Genomic DNA, 18,865 nt, shown 5'->3' with positions numbered 1-18,865 from the left:
TGCGTTTCTGTTACCTTGAACGGCCCACTTCTCCGAAGCTAAAAACTAACCCAATGTTAGGAGGCCCAACACAGCCCACGGAAAATAGCAATCTCCCGATTCTATATGTCCTCGCTCTTGATGGTGTCTCGAGATCCCGTAGAGCCAAAACCATCCACCTCGTCCCGATCCATTCTCTCCGACGTCTCACCGGATCGCAGCTGTTCCTCCCCTCCCTCCTCACCGATCTCGGCCTTTTCAAACCCTAGCTTTCTAGGGTTCGGGCTCACTGATTCGCAGGTTTACCCCACTTCGCGACTTCGTGCTCCGTCTGCGGTCTAAAGATGGTACGTTCGCTCGAATTTTGTGTTCTCGATCGCGGTCTTTCTCGTGGTAATATTAGATCTGGCATGAATCACCTCTGATTCGACTGGAGTAGTTCGATTGGTGGCTTGTTGCTTGGATTTCGTGATTCTCATCGTTAGATGTTTCAATTATCTTGAGATCTGGATTTTCTAAGTCGTGGCTGATGATCCTTCACTTTTCTTTTTGTTGTTTCTGGTACCTGCGCGAAAATTGCAGCCTCTGAGACTGGAAATCAAGGTAAGTTTGACTGATGCATGTGGAACACTAGTAGATCTTATGTTTGGGCTGACTCGTAATGCCGAGTGCATGCTACGTTTGATTGGTTTTGTCTTGAATTATGTTTATGGTCATCTGTGGATCAGAGGAAACTTTCTCAAAGGTCGGAAAGGGTGAAATCGGTAGATCTACATCCAACAGAGCCATGGTAAGGATGTATGCGTTATTCTGTGCAACAATCCCTAATGATTATGGATATGGATGATGCAAGTTTCCATATGATCTTATGATATGTGATCCTGCAACATCTTCTTCCTGCAGGATTCTTGCTAGTCTCTATTCTGGTACTGTTTGCATCTGGAACTATCAGTCACAGGCAAGTCACTTGTTCTTGATATGTTGCATTGGTATTTGTATTCTTGTTTGGTGTGATTAACTTTGAAAAACATTCTTTCAGTAGTTCATGATAGTATTTTTACATACTGTACTAACAAGCAGACATGGGATGCTGGCAGTTTATTGTACACATCTTCACCAACATATGGACTGAAATTGTGTTATGTTGTTTTTAACTTTCAAGATCATGACCTTAATGACGATCTTTGACTGATCCTAAAGTAATTAGGTTTCCACAGAGTTTAGAGAACTCGGTTGATCATTAAGAGTGAAGAAAGTAATGGGACATTATGAGACTGAAGGCACATTCTACATCACATGTGCTGGTCAATTTTGAAGTCATTTTGCCCTTAAATTCTGAAATTAATAATACGATATGCATTTTGCATCATTAAAATTTTGGTGTTTGGCTTGATCTGATACAATTTAACTAAGACTTTGTTGATTGCAGACCATGGTAAAATCTTTTGAAGTAACTGAATTACCAGGTAAACTGCTTTTATCTAAACTTTCTTGTTTCTCAGAGTTTTTGCTGTAAATTCTCAACATTTATGTGCTTGAATTTCAGTCCGCTCAGCAAAGTTTATAGCACGCAAGCAGTGGGTTGTGGCTGGTGCAGATGATATGTTTATTCGTGTCTACAATTACAATACTATGGACAAAATCAAAGTATTTGAGGCACATACAGATTACATAAGGTGTGTGGCTGTACATCCTACGCTTCCTTGTGTGTTGTCATCATCAGATGACATGTTGATAAAGCTTTGGGATTGGGACAAGGGTTGGATGTGTACCCAAATTTTCGAAGGACACTCTCACTATGTGATGCAAGTGACCTTTAATCCAAAGGACACTAATACTTTCGCAAGTGCCTCCTTGGACCGCACAGTAAAGGTATTGTTCTGAGATCTTTGGTGTTGTAGCGTTAAGTTTTCTGTGGTTTTCCGAGTAACTTACACTGCTTGTTCCGATTTTTCCAGATATGGAATCTTGGTTCTCCTGATCCAAATTTTACTCTAGATGCTCATTCGAAAGGAGTAAACTGTGTTGATTATTTTACTGGTGGTGATAGGCCTTATTTGATTACTGGTTCTGATGATCAAACCGCAAAGGTCTGCCTTTTCTGGTGGTCCTTTGTCCATGTTATATTCTGAACTTTTATGTTAATAAGTTACGTTTAATCAGGTGTGGGATTACCAAACCAAGAGTTGCGTTCAAACACTTGAAGGCCATACGCATAATGTTTCAGCTGTTTGTTTCCATCCTGAACTTCCAATAATAATAACAGGTTCAGAGGATGGAACTGTCAGAATATGGCATGCAACTACATATAGGTAAGTGTTATGGACATAGATTTAAACTGCATGTGCATCATTCTCTGTTAAACTTATATGTATTTGCTCATTTGAACTGTGAAGATTCTTTTTCTTTAGAAACTAACTCCATTTGGGTTTAACTTCTATCTTGAATATTGGAAGTAAATTTATGAATCACTAAAGCAAAAAAAAAAAAAAAAATTTGAATTAGATCAGTCCTATATTTGGAATTATTCCATAATAACATAATTTGATATTGTTGGTGTGGTCTCCTATAAATCTGATTGACCTCAGGGATACAAGTGGGAGGATTTTTGGTGACCCAATAGTTTTAAATCAGATAAAAGGGAAGGGTTGATTATTAATGTAAATTATGAACTTGAGTGGCCTATTATGAGTAATATGGATGTATGCCCATTCGCATAGGCCACTAGTAGGTGTCTTGAACTGTGATGCAAATTTTTTAATAAATGATAATAAACTCCTCAGTATTCTCTTCTTCCATGTATCATGTTGCCATTGTTGGACTGACGATTTTGGAAGACCTTGAAAGTTGAAGGAGCAGAGTCAGACTGCTCAATCAGTAACAAGATCCTTTATTTTTAAAGTTTTGCATAGATTTGTTAAGATACAAATCTTTGTTACATTTGCTGTCAAACCTTTTGTGGTGTATTGGTGATTTGTGAAAGCTGATCGAAAGGATTTATTTAATGTGGAATCTTTATATATCTTTATACATTTTATCAGGTCTGGCTGTTTCTATTTTCATAAACTTTTTTGTCTATAGTTTTATAGCATATGTGCCAACTCAAATTTTGTTTCCTAGGAAGTTAAATGGATAAACAATCTATAATTACTTGTTCAACAAACAGTTTTCAGCTAATGATGTTGGGTAGTCAAGATACATAGAATTTTGTATTCGACTGTTTTTCACCCAACGTTTATGGCATGTGCTTTATCTTTGTTTTTTAAAGAAATATAGCTTTAGTGGTGGAAAACTCATGGACCTAATTCGGTCCTAAATAATTTAATTTGTATGTTAACTTGTTATTGAGTGAGCTTGCACCAATTCATATTCTGTAGTTAGTTAAAATTCTGTTCTTCATTCAGGATCTTTTTCTATACTTTTACAGACTTGAAAATACTCTAAATTACGGTCTGGAACGAGTTTGGGCAGTAGGATACATGAAAGGATCAAGGAGGTATGGACAAACATTGTCTTCTTTTTTAATAATGTAACAATTGTTAGAGTTGCATTTGATACAACATTAATTGGCAATGTGATAGTTAGGAAGTCTTTGCAAGTTTATTAAAGTTGTAGGCGGTTTACTTGAGGATTCAAAATTTTCTCTGGAAAATGTTGTTGTCAGCTCCTGATGAATATTGCTTTTTTTAACTAAATTGTGCATATGTATTATGATTCAGGGTTGTTATAGGATATGATGAAGGAACCATTATGGTGAAGATTGGCCGTGAAATACCAGTTGCTAGTATGGAGAGCAGTGGAAAAATCATATGGGCGAAGCACAATGAGATTCAGACAGTTAATATTAAGACAGTTGGAGCAGATTTTGAGGTTAGGTAGCTCTAGTGTGCTCTTAAAAAAGATATGGAACTTTTGCAAATGTTAAAGGTTATGGAATTCATTCTGTTCACAGGTGACAGATGGCGAAAGGTTACCTTTAGCAGTCAAAGAGTTAGGTAGTTGTGATCTCTACCCTCAAGTGAGTTTAACTAGAAGCAATTGTTTTGCAAATACCTCTTTTTCTTTTCTAATTTGCCATTCAGCAATTTTAGACAAGTGATTTTTGTCAGTTTAATTGGACAAATTCACTCAAAAGAATTCAGAAAAGCTACCAACTTGTAAGAATTACCAGGCAGGAACACTGACTTTGTTGCTTGGATTACATATACAACATATCAAGGAACTTCTTGTTAGTTTTTAAGTCATAGCATTGGTTCGTAGGTTAATTGCTTGTGTATCCTTTGGTACATACTAATCATACTACTGTCCAAATATTCAAATATTTGATGTATGTATGATAAGCATTTTAGTTGTGATACCAGTGTTGATATCTTGTAGTAGCGAATGTGAGCTATCGAGTGCATATAGAATTATCATTGGAATCATATGCCACATTGTTTTTTAATACTAGCTTAATTACCCCCATGTGAGATGTGGTCACCACTCACCACCATGCTGAATATTTGCTCTCGATTTTGGGAGTGAAGTCAATTTCTTTCAATAATTGTTGAAATAGTTATGATATTTGTGTGTGTGTGCCCAAGTGGATAATCATGGGATAAGTAGGGTTGGAGTTGCTTGTTGGTTGTTGCAGAACCTTGTTATGCAATGGAGCTACCACTGACATAATGCATTCAACATGCTTCGTGTCTTGGGCTCTTGGAAGTACTTTGCTTACTGGAACCTATATGGCTAAGCTGTACAACTGGTCTGCTTGCTATGTTTCATAGTATATATTGGCACCCAAATCCTTGCTTCATATCCATTTGTTCTGTTTGGTGTTTGCTCTCTTAATTAAATTCCTCTAAGATCGTATGACTTCCAACCTATAAGTTGTGACTTCCCAATAATTTTGACTACTTTAGTTGTGTATTCACCAAGAGATTGAAGCAAATCCTTTTGGCTATTAGTCAATTATCATTGAAATCACCCAAGTGCTATTTCTTCTGCGTTAATCAATGCTTCTTTTAGTAAGGAGATTATCTCTACCAGAACCTGCTCTTGGAATTGCTTAAATAAGTTGATACAATACTCTTTTGAGGATCATGTTTGTCAATTGTAGTTTTTTTATTTGACTTGCTGCTTTCTATTTAAAGTGCATTATAATATTTGTTCTTCTATTTATTCAGAACTTGAAGCATAATCCAAATGGGAGATTTGTTGTCGTTTGTGGAGACGGAGAATACATTATATATACTGCATTGGCATGGAGGAATAGATCATTTGGATCTGCTCTGGAATTTGTCTGGTCCACTGACGGAGAGTATGCGATCAGGGAAAGTACATCAAGAGTCAAGATCTTTAGTAAGACCTTCCAGGTCTGTCCTTTATCTTCACTTTTCTGTTGGCACTTTATAAGTCTTTGCTCTATGGGTATATTTAGTTGCGTAGATATGTCCTTTACTTAAAAATATAGTCAATGATGTTCTTATATAATGTAATCATGTCAGATGGAATATGCTTTTTAAGTTCATATAAGTAGGTGTGGATGAAAACAAGTTATATATTAAATCCTATTATTGTTGATCCACAAAAAATTATGCTTTCTGATTTTAGAATTCTCAATTTGCTGAAATTATCTTTCTTCAGTTGGTCTCACTTCTAAAGTTCTTATCCACAGAAATGGTTTTTCATGTGTGCAGTACCTGTGCTCTTATCTTATTATGAAGCATGATGCTTTATGGTTTATGATCACCAGAAGACTGAGTTGTCCCTTGATTTCTGATGTTATTTCATCTTTCAGGAGAGAAAAAGTATTCGTCCAACCTTTTCTGCAGAGCATATTTATGGTGGGACACTGTTAGCAATGTGTTCCAATGACTTCATTTGTTTTTATGATTGGTCTGAGTGCAGATTGATACGTCGGATTGATGTCAATGTTAAAGTAAGTTCATGATTTTCTTTTTTGTAGTTTGTTGCCAGGCTTTAGGCAGATTCCTGGAATATTTTTTTTGTTGAGTTTTGCAGAATCTTTATTGGGCTGATAGTGGTGACCTACTGGTTATAGCTAGTGATACATCCTTCTACATTCTGAAGTACAATGTAAGTTGTTTTACGTATTTTTTCCTTTGGCAAATATATCTATCCTTTTACATGTATAAGCAACATAGTTACAGTATATATGTTTGCTGCTTGGTGCTTCACTTTTCTCGTAAACATGCATAAAAAATCATGCCATTTGCATGTTCACTATATTGCTTTTCGCACAGAGAGATATCGTCTCCTCTTACCTAGAAAGTGGAAAACCGGTAGATGACGAAGGTGTTGAAGATGCATTTGAGCTTCTTCATGAAGTAAATGAGCGTGTTCGAACTGGGATATGGGTTGGTGACTGTTTCATTTATAATAATTCTTCTTGGCGACTAAATTACTGCGTTGGTGGAGAGGTACTTATTCATATTTTCTTATCTTGATATAGATGCATGTATTAATGTATTTTACAGTGTCTATGGTTGTTGGTTTGTCAAATTCAGGTCACCACCATGTTCCATTTGGACCGGCCTATGTACTTGCTGGGATATCTTGCTAGTCAAAGTCGGGTGTATCTTATTGACAAGGAGTTCAAGTGAGTTGTCATCGTAGTTGATTGCTGAATATTCCTTTTTTCATAATTTTTATTTATGAATAATTTCTTTCATTTTCAGTGTTATAGGTTACACCTTACTCCTCAGTTTAATCGAGTATAAAACTCTTGTTATGCGTGGGGATTTAGAACGTGCAAGTGAAGTTTTGCCATCAATTCCAAAGGAACATCATAATAGGTACATGTTCCTTAAAAGAGTTTGCAATTCATATTGTGTACCATTGTCTATTCATATATGTGTCAACATATTATTTTATGTTTGTTTTTGGCTGTTAATTGGAAAATTTAATTTGCTAGTGTGGCTCATTTCCTGGAATCTCGGGGCATGCTAGAGGATGCTCTTGAAGTAGCAACAGATCCTAATTACAAATTTGATTTAGCTGTTCAGCTTGGTAGATTGGAGATTGCAAAGGTATACAGACAATGTATAATCATGTAACTATAGGCAGTTCCGACATGCTTGTTCTTTATGTTAGGTCCATCCCAGAGTGATTGTTTAGGTCTACTATTTTTCTTTTTCATTTGAAGGCAAAAGTTTGTTCTGCAGGCGATTGCCATGGAAGTACAAAGTGAGTCAAAGTGGAAGCAGTTGGGGGAATTGGCTATGTCTACTGGGAAAGTAAATCTGTAACCTTTTAGAATTTTGGTTAATTTTTGCCTGCTATTTGAAATTATTATGTGCAGATACATTGAACTATCATGTGCCAACTATTATGCTTTTAATAGTACTCATGTTTTTGTAAATTTATAAGATTCACTCAATGAAATATTATGATCATTGTCTAGCCTGCATGTATAGCTAGAGAAGATTATAGGGAAAAAGTATTGATTGAAGAAGATCAAATATTACAAGCCTGGAATAATGTACCAGCAAAGCCATTAATTTCAGTCAGCAGCTGGCATGGTACATGACATAGTTATAGCATGACCAATTGTGATGCTGAGAAGGGGTTTCCTTTGACATAAAAATGATTTTTTTAAATGATTATAATTATCATTAACAAATATAAATGGGACCCTCTCCAGCAATCTCCCATATTCCCATTATTGGTCCCCAAATATGTTTGTCGGAGCGGCAAGGAGTTAGTTGCAGTCTGATGACAAAGGCCAAGTTGGCCCTATGAATGAGCAGGTTCACACTTCACAGTACAAGATCCCTTGGGTCTTGATAGTGGGCTGGCTTGATGTTTTTCAGACAGTATATTGAGAAATAATTGAAACTCCAACATCTTTTAAACTAGAGCATTTAGGCCCTATTTGCTTTCAACTATGCTGAAGTTTTACGAATTCCAGTATAGGATACAGTTAACAGTTACACTGGTGCTGAATTTGCGTGTTTGACTTTCAAGTTGTGATATATAGTCACCTCGGCATATTAAGTTTAGAGAAGTTTCATCCCTGGAAATTATTGTGAAGTTCTTTTCCTGAATTATCTGGTGTACTTGTTCAGTTATATTTCATTTCGTGCTTCACAGTTAGAGATGGCTGAGGAATGTCTATCACACGCTATGGATTTGAGTGGCTTATTGCTTCTTTACTCAGCTCTTGGTGATGCTGAAGGGATAACAAAACTTTCATCTCTTGCAAAGGAGCAAGGAAAGAATAATGTTGCATTTCTTTGTCTATTCATGCTAGGTAAATTAGAGGATTGCCTTCAGTTATTGGTGGAGAGGTACTTTTGCTTTACACTTGTATTAAGCAAAATCTTTTTTTTATTATCTTGTGATTGTAATATATTGTATGATATTTTGTTCACTACTGCATTATTAAATTGTCATGTTTTGCAGTAACCGTATTCCAGAAGCTGCACTGATGGCAAGGTCTTATCTTCCAAGCAAAGTTTCAGAGATTGTATCAATTTGGAAAAAAGATCTCAGCAAGGCATGTTTCATTTTTCCTCTACTAAATAATTTTGTGAATAACATTCTGCGGTGGTTAGAATCATCACAGTTTACTTGAAATGACCTGGGCTGATCCTCATAACATTTACTCTCACTTTGTTAAAGGTCAATACAAAAGCTGCAGATTCTTTGGCTGATCCAGAAGAATACCCTAATTTATTCGAGGACTGGCAGGTTGCTCTGGCTGTTGAGTCAAATCTTGCAGATAACAGGTCCCTATCATGTTGTATTTCTTCTAGCTTTCTTTGCATGTGAAAAAGTACTTATTTCTGATTAGTTTGCTATAGCCAAAAGGCATTTGTTTTGTATATATAAGATGTATGAGCTACTATGATTTTGCAAGACTAGGAACATTGTCATCTATGTCATATGATAATGGATATAGATTTGGGATCAGGCTAATTATATAACTTGTTCATGTCCACAACAAGAACAATTGTGTTTGATTGAACTTTGGATGCTAGAATAAGATGGTTCAATCCTTGCACTTGCTCATATAGAAGTAAACAAGTAAAAAACATTTTTATATTTGGTCGTAAAGCTCATTGATTATCTGCATCAGTGAGAAAGGAGATACTTTTGTTTCAAATCTTTTATTGCCTACTAATCACATGAGGTAACTTTGTGGGTTTCTTACTATTTTTCACCATAAACACAGTTTTACAAATGGGATTTACATCTGGAAATGCCTGAAAAAAACTTTCTATCTGAATGTGTGAGAAATTTCTATCTAGAGGTCCAGAATTTGATGTCTAACTAGTTCATTGTTCTTATATGTGCACCAAATCCAATAAGTTTTGTGAACTCGTTTGTTTCTCATTATATAGAAGTAGCTATGCAAGTCAAATTATGAAACAAATAAGTATTTTTTCATGATTCTAGAATTAGAAGTTGATTTATGTGGCAGGAAGAGGTGCCATTATTTGTTGTGCTTTATATTCTATCTTGTTGGCAACATAAATTAAGCTAGAATAATAGTTTTTGAGAAGTGGCTGTGGGTGTTTAGCTTTGGTTGACAGGTGGAAGCCTAGGTAAATAGACCTAAAAATTTTATGATTCTTATTGAAACTTTGGTTTTAAGGTTGGAAAGATATATGGATTTTGAGGGTTATGCAGGAATCTTAACTTAAATCTTTTGCACGCTGGAAATAGACATTAGAGCATAATTATATGAACTGACAATTTTAGTGTTATGTTTTCATGTCATATTTTGGTTAGTTTTTAATGCTTCTGAAGATGTCTTGCTTGTTTGGAGTTTGGACCCAATTTGTTGTCGACTTACTGCTTTACAAATTAAATGGTACGAATTTAGTTACTGTAAACGCTATTGTCAATAACAGGGGTAAGTATCCTCCTGCTGAGGAATACTTGAGCTATGTTGAAAAATCAAACATTATTCCCGTTGAAGCATTCAAAAGCATGCAAGTTGTTGAAGAGAGCCTGCCTGTTGAAAATGGTGATTCTGGCCACATGGTATGGATGCATTTAATCTTTCCTGCAATAGCATATTGTTTTTTATGCAAGTTTAATTAGAGCATGTATATAGAGAATGCCAAAACAGGTGATATAGGTTTCGATCGATCCAAGTACTTTATTTAGAGCAGCCAGTTAGCAGAATTATACTTGTATGGCTCAGGCAGATCATGTCAAAACTGATCAGGGCAGGGGCTGCGGCTGGGAGAAACACTAAGAATTTTTTTAGAAGTTAATAAAAGTGGGAAGTAAATTTTAATAGATCACAACATAAAGATATCAAGAAGGATGGGTATCAGATTTAAGCAAAGCAAAGCTGTTGTCACAGAAGTGTTTCAAGCAGAACATTAGAAAAGAGAAGAATATGGCAAAATTGAATAAAAAGACAATACTGGAGAGGACAATGAACATATGTTAGTTATTTATAGGACAGTGAACATATGACAGTAGTCAAGCCTGGCATCACTTATCCATTCTTTCCTTCACAGTTTTGATGGTACACCTTACAGTTGGTTATTTATAGGACAGTGAACATATATTACCTTCTATTCGGAATCCAGACAAAATAAGACCTCTGTCATATGTCTTTTTATCTGAAAAACGTTTAAACTTAAATTATGAGATGATATACAGTAAAACAATTATTTCTATCAACTATATATAGATTGCCAAATCTGGCATCATTTCACCATGCTTTAATTCATGACAACAACTCCATATCATTCAGTTGTGCAAAGTTCTACTAATATTGTATTTTCGGGATTTTGAAAACCCTCGAAGTAAATGAAAATTTCTCTTCATTTCCCAGGATATGTTCTTTGATTTCACACTTGTTTTGATCTATTTCTTTTCTCGTCCCACTGCTATGTAATGCAATGTCCATGATAAACAATTTGCAGGTGATGGAAGAGGATGGAGTGGAGGAGGGTCAAGAGGAACCCGTCGAAGTTGATGTAGATGATTCTACAGACAGTGCTGTCCTTGTCAATGGGAACGAGAATGAGGAACAGTGGGGTATGAGTAATGAAGGGAATCCATCAGCTTAAACGCTTTTGGTTGAGCAGCTGTAAAATTGAAATTTTGTCTGGTGATTTATTGTTTCCCATCCTCAACTTTCACATTTTCTATAGAAATGTTCCATTGCTGCTGGTATTAGAGAAATAAGGTGTTTTTTAACCTGAAGTGTTGGATTAGAGCCTCAACCAAGTTATATTACTAAATCATGTCTCTGTAGCGACCATGTTCCAATTGATTACTCCATATTGTCGACAGTTGCTGCAGAAGTTTAATCTTCATCTGTAGTGTAAACTGCTTTGTTGCTAGTCTGGAGTCAACTTTTAATTTCAGCTCTGTAGTTGCACTGTTGAGAGCATGTTTGGGCCTTTTTTTTTTGTATTTGCCCAAGGATGGAAAATTGTTTGAGAGATAATATAACTCCAACCAGGTTTTTGTGTACTTGATGGTTTCCGTTTGTAAAATACATCAGATTATTGCTCGCATTCCCTGCATATCTGTGTCAATTGTCTGATGCTATTTTTCATGTACTATCAGCATATGCCTAGTCACTAGATATTTTATGTCACAATAGCTTCTTGTCATTCCAACTACATATGGAAATCTAGATGTGATCTTGGATAAAGTTTGTGCAGTCATTGAGAATCTTAAGTGTCTTTGTTATGGTAACTAGTCAAATTTCATCGCTGGTAGCTAACATGTTGCTTCACTGATAAATTCAGCTTTTGACACCAATGCTTGTGTTTTCCTTTCTCTTTTTTTTCTTGTCAAACGAAGGAAAATTATCTATAAAATTTTCTAGAAGGTAACTGTGCTTGCTCTGCCATTGTCCAGCCCTGAGATGTTTTCCTCGTGGTTCATTGTCTTTTTAGAAATGTCAATCCGTATAAACAGGTCCATGAAATAGCATGAAAGCTACAGGTTGCCTTTACACTGCATTCCTAGAAATATTGGTACGAGTATAGATGCTTGGTTTTCCCAGCCTAGCAGGCAACACTATCTCAATCAAGCTATTGAATTCAGTTGTCATATATGAAGTTCTGCTGTTGCTTTTGATTTTGTTTTATTGTTTGAGAAACGTCCTCCAAATGAAAGAATAATCGCTTAAATGTTGCATGATTTCCTATTGATGATTAACTGTTCTCTTAAACTTAATTTTCTTTATTTTTTGCTTTGAAGAAATTTGGTGGTCCTGTATATGTGTCGTCATGTCCCTCTCGTCTTGATGAATGGGTGTTCATTCATCAGATCCAATAGGCTGTGGTAGGCGACTAAGCTGAGATCACAGGGTCCAACGCTCCTACTGACACCGTGAGTGAAAGCAAATATTTTAGCGTTATGCCTCTCGAGGTTTTGTAGCTTTCTACACTTACCCCTAGAAGATTTATCTTCTTCCGAGTGTTATTTGGTTTATTCTTTTACATAGAGTTTCTGAGTTAAGCACTCGTTTTTCGTAGCGTTATACAAGATTTTTTTCACTCTATTGTTACTGGATTTGAGCGTGTACTTAGTTTTGTTGGCATTTTCTATTGTACCTCTACAGGCTTGGCCAAGTTTGATTAGTAGTTTCCTCGGGTAATCCGCATGTTGCGGATGGCTCCCTCAAGTGGACCGATAATGCTCGAGGCCCGTCAGCTTATCTTGGACTGACATGCCAATTTTGTCTTCACAGCATTCATTCATCTGGCCACACTAATTCCTTGTCATGGCCCCATGATTAGAGGCTCATCCACATGGCACATCTACGTTGCAATCAATACAGTAAAATGACAGTGCAATCTCCGCCGGGACAACCTCTTATTTGATTCACTAAATGACATAACACGTTACGTTCTTCCTCTCTTACTCGCTGGTCAGACCATATGGATGAAGGCTTCATTTGAGGCTCGCGATCTCCTCCACGAACGCCCTCATATTGCGATCCGACGACCCGCCTTCGCCCACCGCCTCCCGTGCCTTCTCCTTCCACATCTCCGCCCTTTTCCTTACCTCCTTCCCCCTATCCCCTTCTCCCATCGCCGTCTCCAAGCACCTGCACAGCTCTGCCCCTTGCAAAATTCCTTCTCCGTCAAGATCGCCCCTCACTCCCATGCCCCACAGCTCCGCCAGCATCGCGTTCGTCACCTGGTCTGACCACTGCGGCACGGCCACCACTGGCACCCCGCACACCATGCTCTCTACCGTCGAGTTCCAGCCGCAGTGCGTCACGAAGCACCCCACCGCCGGGTGCGACAGCACCCGCACCTGCGAGCACCACTCCACCACCATCCCGCCCTCCCCCTCCTCCTCCAGCTTGTCCCCCAGTTCCCCTCTGTTCTCCTTCCTCACCACCCACAGGTACGGCTTTCGGCTCTCCTTCAACCACCGCAGGATCTCCTCCGCCTGGCGCTTCTTCATCACCGCGAGGCTCCCGAACGATACGTACACCACCGACTTCTCCGGCTTCGAGTCCAGCCACTCCATGTAGTTCTTCTCGTCCGGCTTGAACAGATCGGCCCCTGCGCTCGCCATGCCTTTTGCTTCCTTGGTGCCTTCCAGCCGCAGTGGAGACGGCAGCATTGGCCCTATCGGTATCAGCTTTACCTGTCCAGCACCTGCCGCCAGCGCATCCCCTTCTAATTCTTCGAAGGTGTTCACTAGAACCCTCGCCGTCGAGCTGGCTTCTTCGCGATCCAGTACATCGAACGTTTCCCGAAACATATCGATCACCGCGGCGTGGGGATCGTCAGGCCTCGTAATGCTGAGGAAGGAAGGGAGGTCACAGATCTTGACCGGTGGCAGCCCGGGCAAGCTCACCTCGAACTGCGGGTCGTGGCCATGGGAGGCGATCAGGCCATCGTAGCCATGGAAGTAGTGGTAGTACATGGCGAAGACGGTGGCCGGCTGGATCCAGTAGTGGGCAGAGGGGATTCCGTGGTCGCGAGCCACGTCGACGACCCACGGCAGAAGCAGGGTTTGGATAATGCAGGTGACGGGGCGGCCGCGTTCCTGGAGTGATCGGACGATGGCGGCAAGCGTCCTGGTGCCAACGGATTTGACCCGGAGACGGAACTCGTCGCGGTCGCCGGTCTCCCTGTCGAAGCCGCCGTCGAAGCCGTCGGAGTAAGGGACGTAGCAGACGACGCCGTCGTCGACTTCCTGGTCAGCCGAGCTGGGGAACATGCGACGGTGACCGGAGATGGAGGTGGAGAAGGTGACCCTAGCGCCGGCGACGCGCGCGAGGCGCCTGCACAGCTGGAGAGCAGGGTTGACGTGGCCCTGGGCGGGGTATGTGACTACAAGAAAGTGTGGCTCCATTGTTCTACGGCGTGGCTTCACAAGTCATTGGTGGCGATATAATACCGCGAGGGGGCGGAGACTTGGATGGTAATCCACATCTTAAGTGACGTCTGTCCTGACGATCCAACGCAGTCCACATATTTGACCAGTTGAGACGTCGGATACAGCACGGACGCTTACTGATTGGAAGCTATCAAGTGTTCAGTGGCGCAGTCGCCATAAAGCTAAAACCAATTGCAGTCTCCTTCGAACCCACTTTTATGAAGACCACAAGCCAAAGTGTCGAGAAACAGACGCTTGTGCTTACTGAGAACCTTTGGTAGCAGTACCATATCAATCGAGGAAGAGAACCTTTGATTAGGCATTGTTTCACAATAATAGATGAATCATGACTGTCCTCAATTTTATTAAGATTCTAGGTTGGAGAGGGATGAGAGAAACCAGCTGTAAGCTGCAGGGACAGGTCTCACACATATATATACATATATATATATATACATATATATTATTTCGTTTACCACTGCTACTGTTCACGTTACTGGTGACAGACAGCAACAAGACCATCAACACCGGACCACGAGGAGGTTTGCTAGCTCAGGCTTGTGATGGAGTGCACCTTGCGGTGACATGGAACCTCGATGGATGTGGTCTACTTGCAGTGATCCGTTGCACCTTCTCATGTCTTTGACGAAGGAATGGTCAGCGGATGGAACGAGCCACAACCTCCCTCCTCCATGTATTATGTGTTGGGGTAGTCAAGATGAGTGGTCTTCGATTATTTTTATTATTGATTCAGCATGTGATCCATGCCAGAAGAAGTGAACAGGTTGGCGAGTTTTTGGTGAGACAATCACTTTACACGGCACTGTGACATACTTAATTATGCCGGACAAAAATTTTGCCCAATTACAAGATTATTTTTAAGATTTTAAGATATGTGAGGATAAAAATTTATTTTTTAAAGATTTTTAAGATATATTTTTAATTTTAGGTTAATTATTAATTATATATTATTCATGTAATTAGTTATATTTAGCATATCGATCTCTATATTTTTAAAAATTATATATATATATATATATATATATATATATATATATATATATATATATATATATGAATGTAAAATATTTAATTTTGTTTCTTCCCATCTCATTGATTCTGTTAATAGAAATACCACATTTGTTGTCGTATACGAAAAATGATGCTAAAATAGGGTTAAAAAGAGAGAGAGAGAAAGGTTTTGTTGGGAAACAAAATGAAACATTGCTATTCAATTACTCTACCTTTTCTCTCCACATCAAAAGTTTTGTTCGAAATTGAAGTATTCAGATGTATTTTCGTTGGTAGAATTGATGATGTGATGAGAAACGAGATTAAATATTTCACTATTTTCGTTGGTAGAATTGATGATGTGATGAGAAACGAGATTAAATATTTCACTTTTATAAATATAGGGATCTCAATATAACTTTTAAAATCATAAGAATCACGATGCTTAAGGTATCTAACTACATCAATAATTTATAATTGGCTCTTCAAAATTTTCAAGAATGATATATTCTTTTCATAATCAAAACCTAATAGAAATTAACTTATATAAAAAAAATAAAATTTTAAATTATTATCCTTATTAGTTTAGGAATTATATCAACCAACTAGAGTGACTTCTTGTCGATTATCATGTTTTTGAGTATCTTACAATATTTTTGGTATCTTTATCAAAGCACTATAAATCTATTCATAAATATTATGAGAAGCAATTATAAAACTCAAAACCTAATCGAAATTAATTTCTATAAAAAAATAAATAGTTTCAAATATATATTCTTACTGCTTTATAAATAAAATTAAATAAATAATAAGATGATTATATCTTATAATATTTTTAATAGACTTAGAGTATCGTGAAAAACACTTAAATCTATTCAAAAATATTATAACGGGGAACTCTTGAGGTATTTGATAGAAATTCTTATGATTCTTTCCATTTCATACAATAGATATACCATAATTTGTATTAAGGTATTTTATATATGTATAAAAAAATTAACTATACTATTTTAGAATGCCATTATAGTGTTCATTCATATATAAAAAAACCATTATATCTCAACAGAGGTAATTCATTCATACACAAGAAACATTATATCTCAATAAATGATGTAAATCTATATGTTTCTTTTCATTGTATATAATATTAATAAATGAACATAAATATAACTTGCATTCAAGTCATAGAAAAACTTAAGACATGAATAAGGAATCATGAACAAACACCACAATGACGTCTCTAAACATTATAATGATTTAGACAAGTATAGCTTTGGACGGAGTCATAAGGTGTAGAGATGAATTGTTCCGGTGGAGATGGTGAGAGATATTTATAGTATTACAGAAAAAAAAAATATCAAAAAAAAGAAAAAAAAGAACGAAGGTGTATTTTGAGAAAAGCCAAAAAAAATCAAATATTATTAGTTAATATGTTGGGAGGAGGACGTCTCTTCAAGAATTCTTTCGCGTGCGTATAGTATAGACGAAATAAAAAAGCCCCCTCGTACGTCACCACAAACGTCACCACCACGGTGAATCCACCAGGGCAGGACCAGACGTCACAGCAAGGCCCCGACTCCCTCTATATTACCTCGCCCATCCCACGGTGGATCCACCAGGGCAACAAACTCCTCGCCCTCCTCCTCAGGGTTTGGCTACCGAAAGCTCAGTTCAATGGAGCAGCATTTCCTCGTGGTGACCTACCCGCATCAAGGGCACATCAACCCTACCCTCCACCTCGCCAGGCGCCTCGCGCGCGTCGCCGGCGCCAGGATCACCTTCTCCATCGCCTTGTCAGGCCACCGCCGCCTGTTTCCCAGCTCGGCCGATGGAGAAGTCGACGACGGCCTCATCTCCTACGTCCCTCACTCCGATGGCTACGACGACGGCTTCAAACTGGGCGTGGACGACCTCCAGGCCTACACGCTTCGGACCAGATCCGTCAGCTCCAAGACCCTCTCCGCCATCGTCCGGTCCCTCGAGGAACGCGGCCGACCTGTCACCTGTGTCATATACACCTTGCTTCTGTCGTGGGCCGCCGATGTGGCGCATGAGCACGGCCTCCCCTCTGTTCTCTACTGTATACAGCCGGCCACCGTCTTCGCCCTTTACTACCACTACTACCATGGCTATGATGGCCTGATTGCGTCGCACAGACAAGACCCGTTGTTCCAGGTGAACTTGCCTGGGTTGCCACCGCTTAGGATTTGCGACCTACCTTCCTTTCTCAGGATTACGAGCCCCGACGATCCCTACTTCATGTTCATCGAGTTGTTTCAGGAAATGTTCGATGTGCTGGACGGCGAAGAAGCTCGCTCGACGGCGAGGGTTCTGGTGAACACGTTCGACGAATTAGAATCCGATGCGCTTGTGGCTACCGGAAAGATGAAACTGATACCGATAGGGCCGACGGTGCCGTCTGCTCTCTTAGAAGGCACTGAGGCCGCAAGAGGCACGGGGAGCACAGGAGCCGATCTCTTCAAGCTCGACGAGAAGCAGTACATGGAGTGGCTGGACTCGAAGCCGGAGAAGTCGGTGGTGTACGTGTCGTTCGGAAGCCTCGCGGTGATCAAGAAGCGGCAGGCTGAGGAGATAGTGAGGGGACTGAAGGAGAGCGGGCGGCCGTATCTGTGGGTGTTGAAGAAGGAGAACAGAAGAGAACTGGAGGGGGAGGTCGAGGAGGAGGGTGGGATGGTGGTGGAGTGGTGCTCGCAGGTGCGGGTGCTGTCGCACCCGGCGGTGGGGTGCTTCGTGACGCACTGCGGCTGGAACTCGACGGTGGAGAGCATAGTATGCGGGGTGCCGACGGTGGCCGCGCCGCAGTGGTCGGACCAGAGCACCAACGCGAGGCTGGTGGAGCTGTGGGGAACGGGTTTGAGGGGCGAGCTCGACGGAGAAGGAGTCCTGAAAGGGAAAGAGCTGAGCAGGTGCGTGGAGACTGTGATGGGGGGAGGGGAGACGGGGAAGGAGATACGGAGGAGGGCGGAGATGTGGAAGGAGAAGGCACGGGAGGCGGTGGGCGAAGGCGGGTCGTCGGATCGCAATCTGAGGGCGTTCGTGGAGGAGATCGCGAGCCTCAAATGAAACCATCGAACACCCACGCCCAAAGATAAAACACTGCGGACTGCTACTGCGACGTGGGAAGAACGGAACTACTTTGTCTTCATTTGATACTAAAAAAGAGACGACTCTGTGCTATTGACTACGAACACTATAATACTATTGATTGTAGGAGCTTGAATCGATTTCGCATCCGATCTATATTTTTTCTAGTGTCAATCTTGTTTCAAATCATACTTCTAATCGTCCGGAAGGAGCCAAATAGAAAACCCCTTTGAGGAGTTTTCAGCGTGTGAAGTGCACATAGAAAACCCCTTTTGCTTATATCCGTGAAGAGATTTCTTCTCTTGTTATTAGTATTGTTGTTAGCGAAGACTTGGATATTGAGCAATTACATGTTAAGATAATTTTTCTTCATGATGATTTGAAGTAGGAAATTTATATGAAGCAATCAAAAGACTTCAAAGCCAATGGTAACGAAAAC

The 18,865-nt window shown here is 39.5% G+C and overlaps 3 protein-coding genes across 3 annotated transcripts; 2 read left to right on the top strand and 1 right to left on the bottom strand.

Annotated features, from left to right (window-relative positions):
• The first annotated feature begins 133 nt into the window (after nt 1–133).
• On the top strand, nt 134–11,483 carry LOC135614398 (coatomer subunit beta'-1-like). Its single transcript, XM_065111747.1, has 24 exons — nt 134–326; nt 562–582; nt 708–769; nt 883–937; nt 1,409–1,445; nt 1,526–1,851; nt 1,938–2,069; nt 2,143–2,291; nt 3,407–3,475; nt 3,699–3,849; nt 3,932–3,997; nt 5,148–5,336; nt 5,762–5,902; nt 5,986–6,060; nt 6,228–6,404; nt 6,492–6,583; nt 6,663–6,779; nt 6,899–7,013; nt 7,149–7,220; nt 8,077–8,273; nt 8,389–8,482; nt 8,608–8,714; nt 9,843–9,975; nt 10,875–11,483. The coding sequence occupies exons 1-24, from the start codon at nt 324–326 to the stop codon at nt 11,019–11,021; spliced, it is 2,727 nt and encodes a 908-aa protein (XP_064967819.1). The 5' UTR covers nt 134–323; the 3' UTR covers nt 11,022–11,483.
• A 1,286-nt stretch (nt 11,484–12,769) lies between these two features.
• On the bottom strand, nt 12,770–14,306 carry LOC135614397 (cyanidin 3-O-rutinoside 5-O-glucosyltransferase-like). Its single transcript, XM_065111746.1, has one exon. It carries the CDS (start codon nt 14,284–14,286, stop codon nt 12,865–12,867), a length of 1,422 nt encoding a protein of 473 aa, XP_064967818.1. The 5' UTR covers nt 14,287–14,306; the 3' UTR covers nt 12,770–12,864.
• Nucleotides 14,307–16,825: 2,519 nt separating this feature from the next.
• Nucleotides 16,826–18,566, top strand: LOC103987025 (phloretin 4'-O-glucosyltransferase-like). The gene has a single exon (XM_009405207.3). It carries the CDS (start codon nt 16,996–16,998, stop codon nt 18,403–18,405), a length of 1,410 nt encoding a protein of 469 aa, XP_009403482.2. The 5' UTR covers nt 16,826–16,995; the 3' UTR covers nt 18,406–18,566.
• Nucleotides 18,567–18,865: the final 299 nt, after the last annotated feature.

The sequence above is a fragment of the Musa acuminata genome, chromosome BXJ2-6, assembly GCF_036884655.1.
Source record: "Musa acuminata AAA Group cultivar baxijiao chromosome BXJ2-6, Cavendish_Baxijiao_AAA, whole genome shotgun sequence".
Lineage (NCBI taxonomy): Eukaryota > Viridiplantae > Streptophyta > Magnoliopsida > Zingiberales > Musaceae > Musa > Musa acuminata.
This window is presented reverse-complemented; position numbering and strand designations above follow the sequence as displayed.

What these genes read in the sequence shown, in the direction of transcription:
- LOC135614398 (XM_065111747.1), top strand. An exon ending in GTTGTGATCTCTACCCTCAA is followed by an intron (nt 3,998 to 5,147) that starts GTGAGTTTAACT and finishes CTATTTATTCAG; the next exon opens with AACTTGAAGCATAATCCAAA. An exon ending in GTAGATTGGAGATTGCAAAG is followed by an intron (nt 7,014 to 7,148) that starts GTATACAGACAA and finishes TTTGTTCTGCAG; the next exon opens with GCGATTGCCATGGAAGTACA.
- LOC135614397 (XM_065111746.1), bottom strand. Translation starts at nt 14,286, where the DNA reads ATGGAGCCACACTTTCTTGTAGTCACATACCCCGCCCAGGGCCACGTC.
- LOC103987025 (XM_009405207.3), top strand. Translation starts at nt 16,996, where the DNA reads ATGGAGCAGCATTTCCTCGTGGTGACCTACCCGCATCAAGGGCACATC.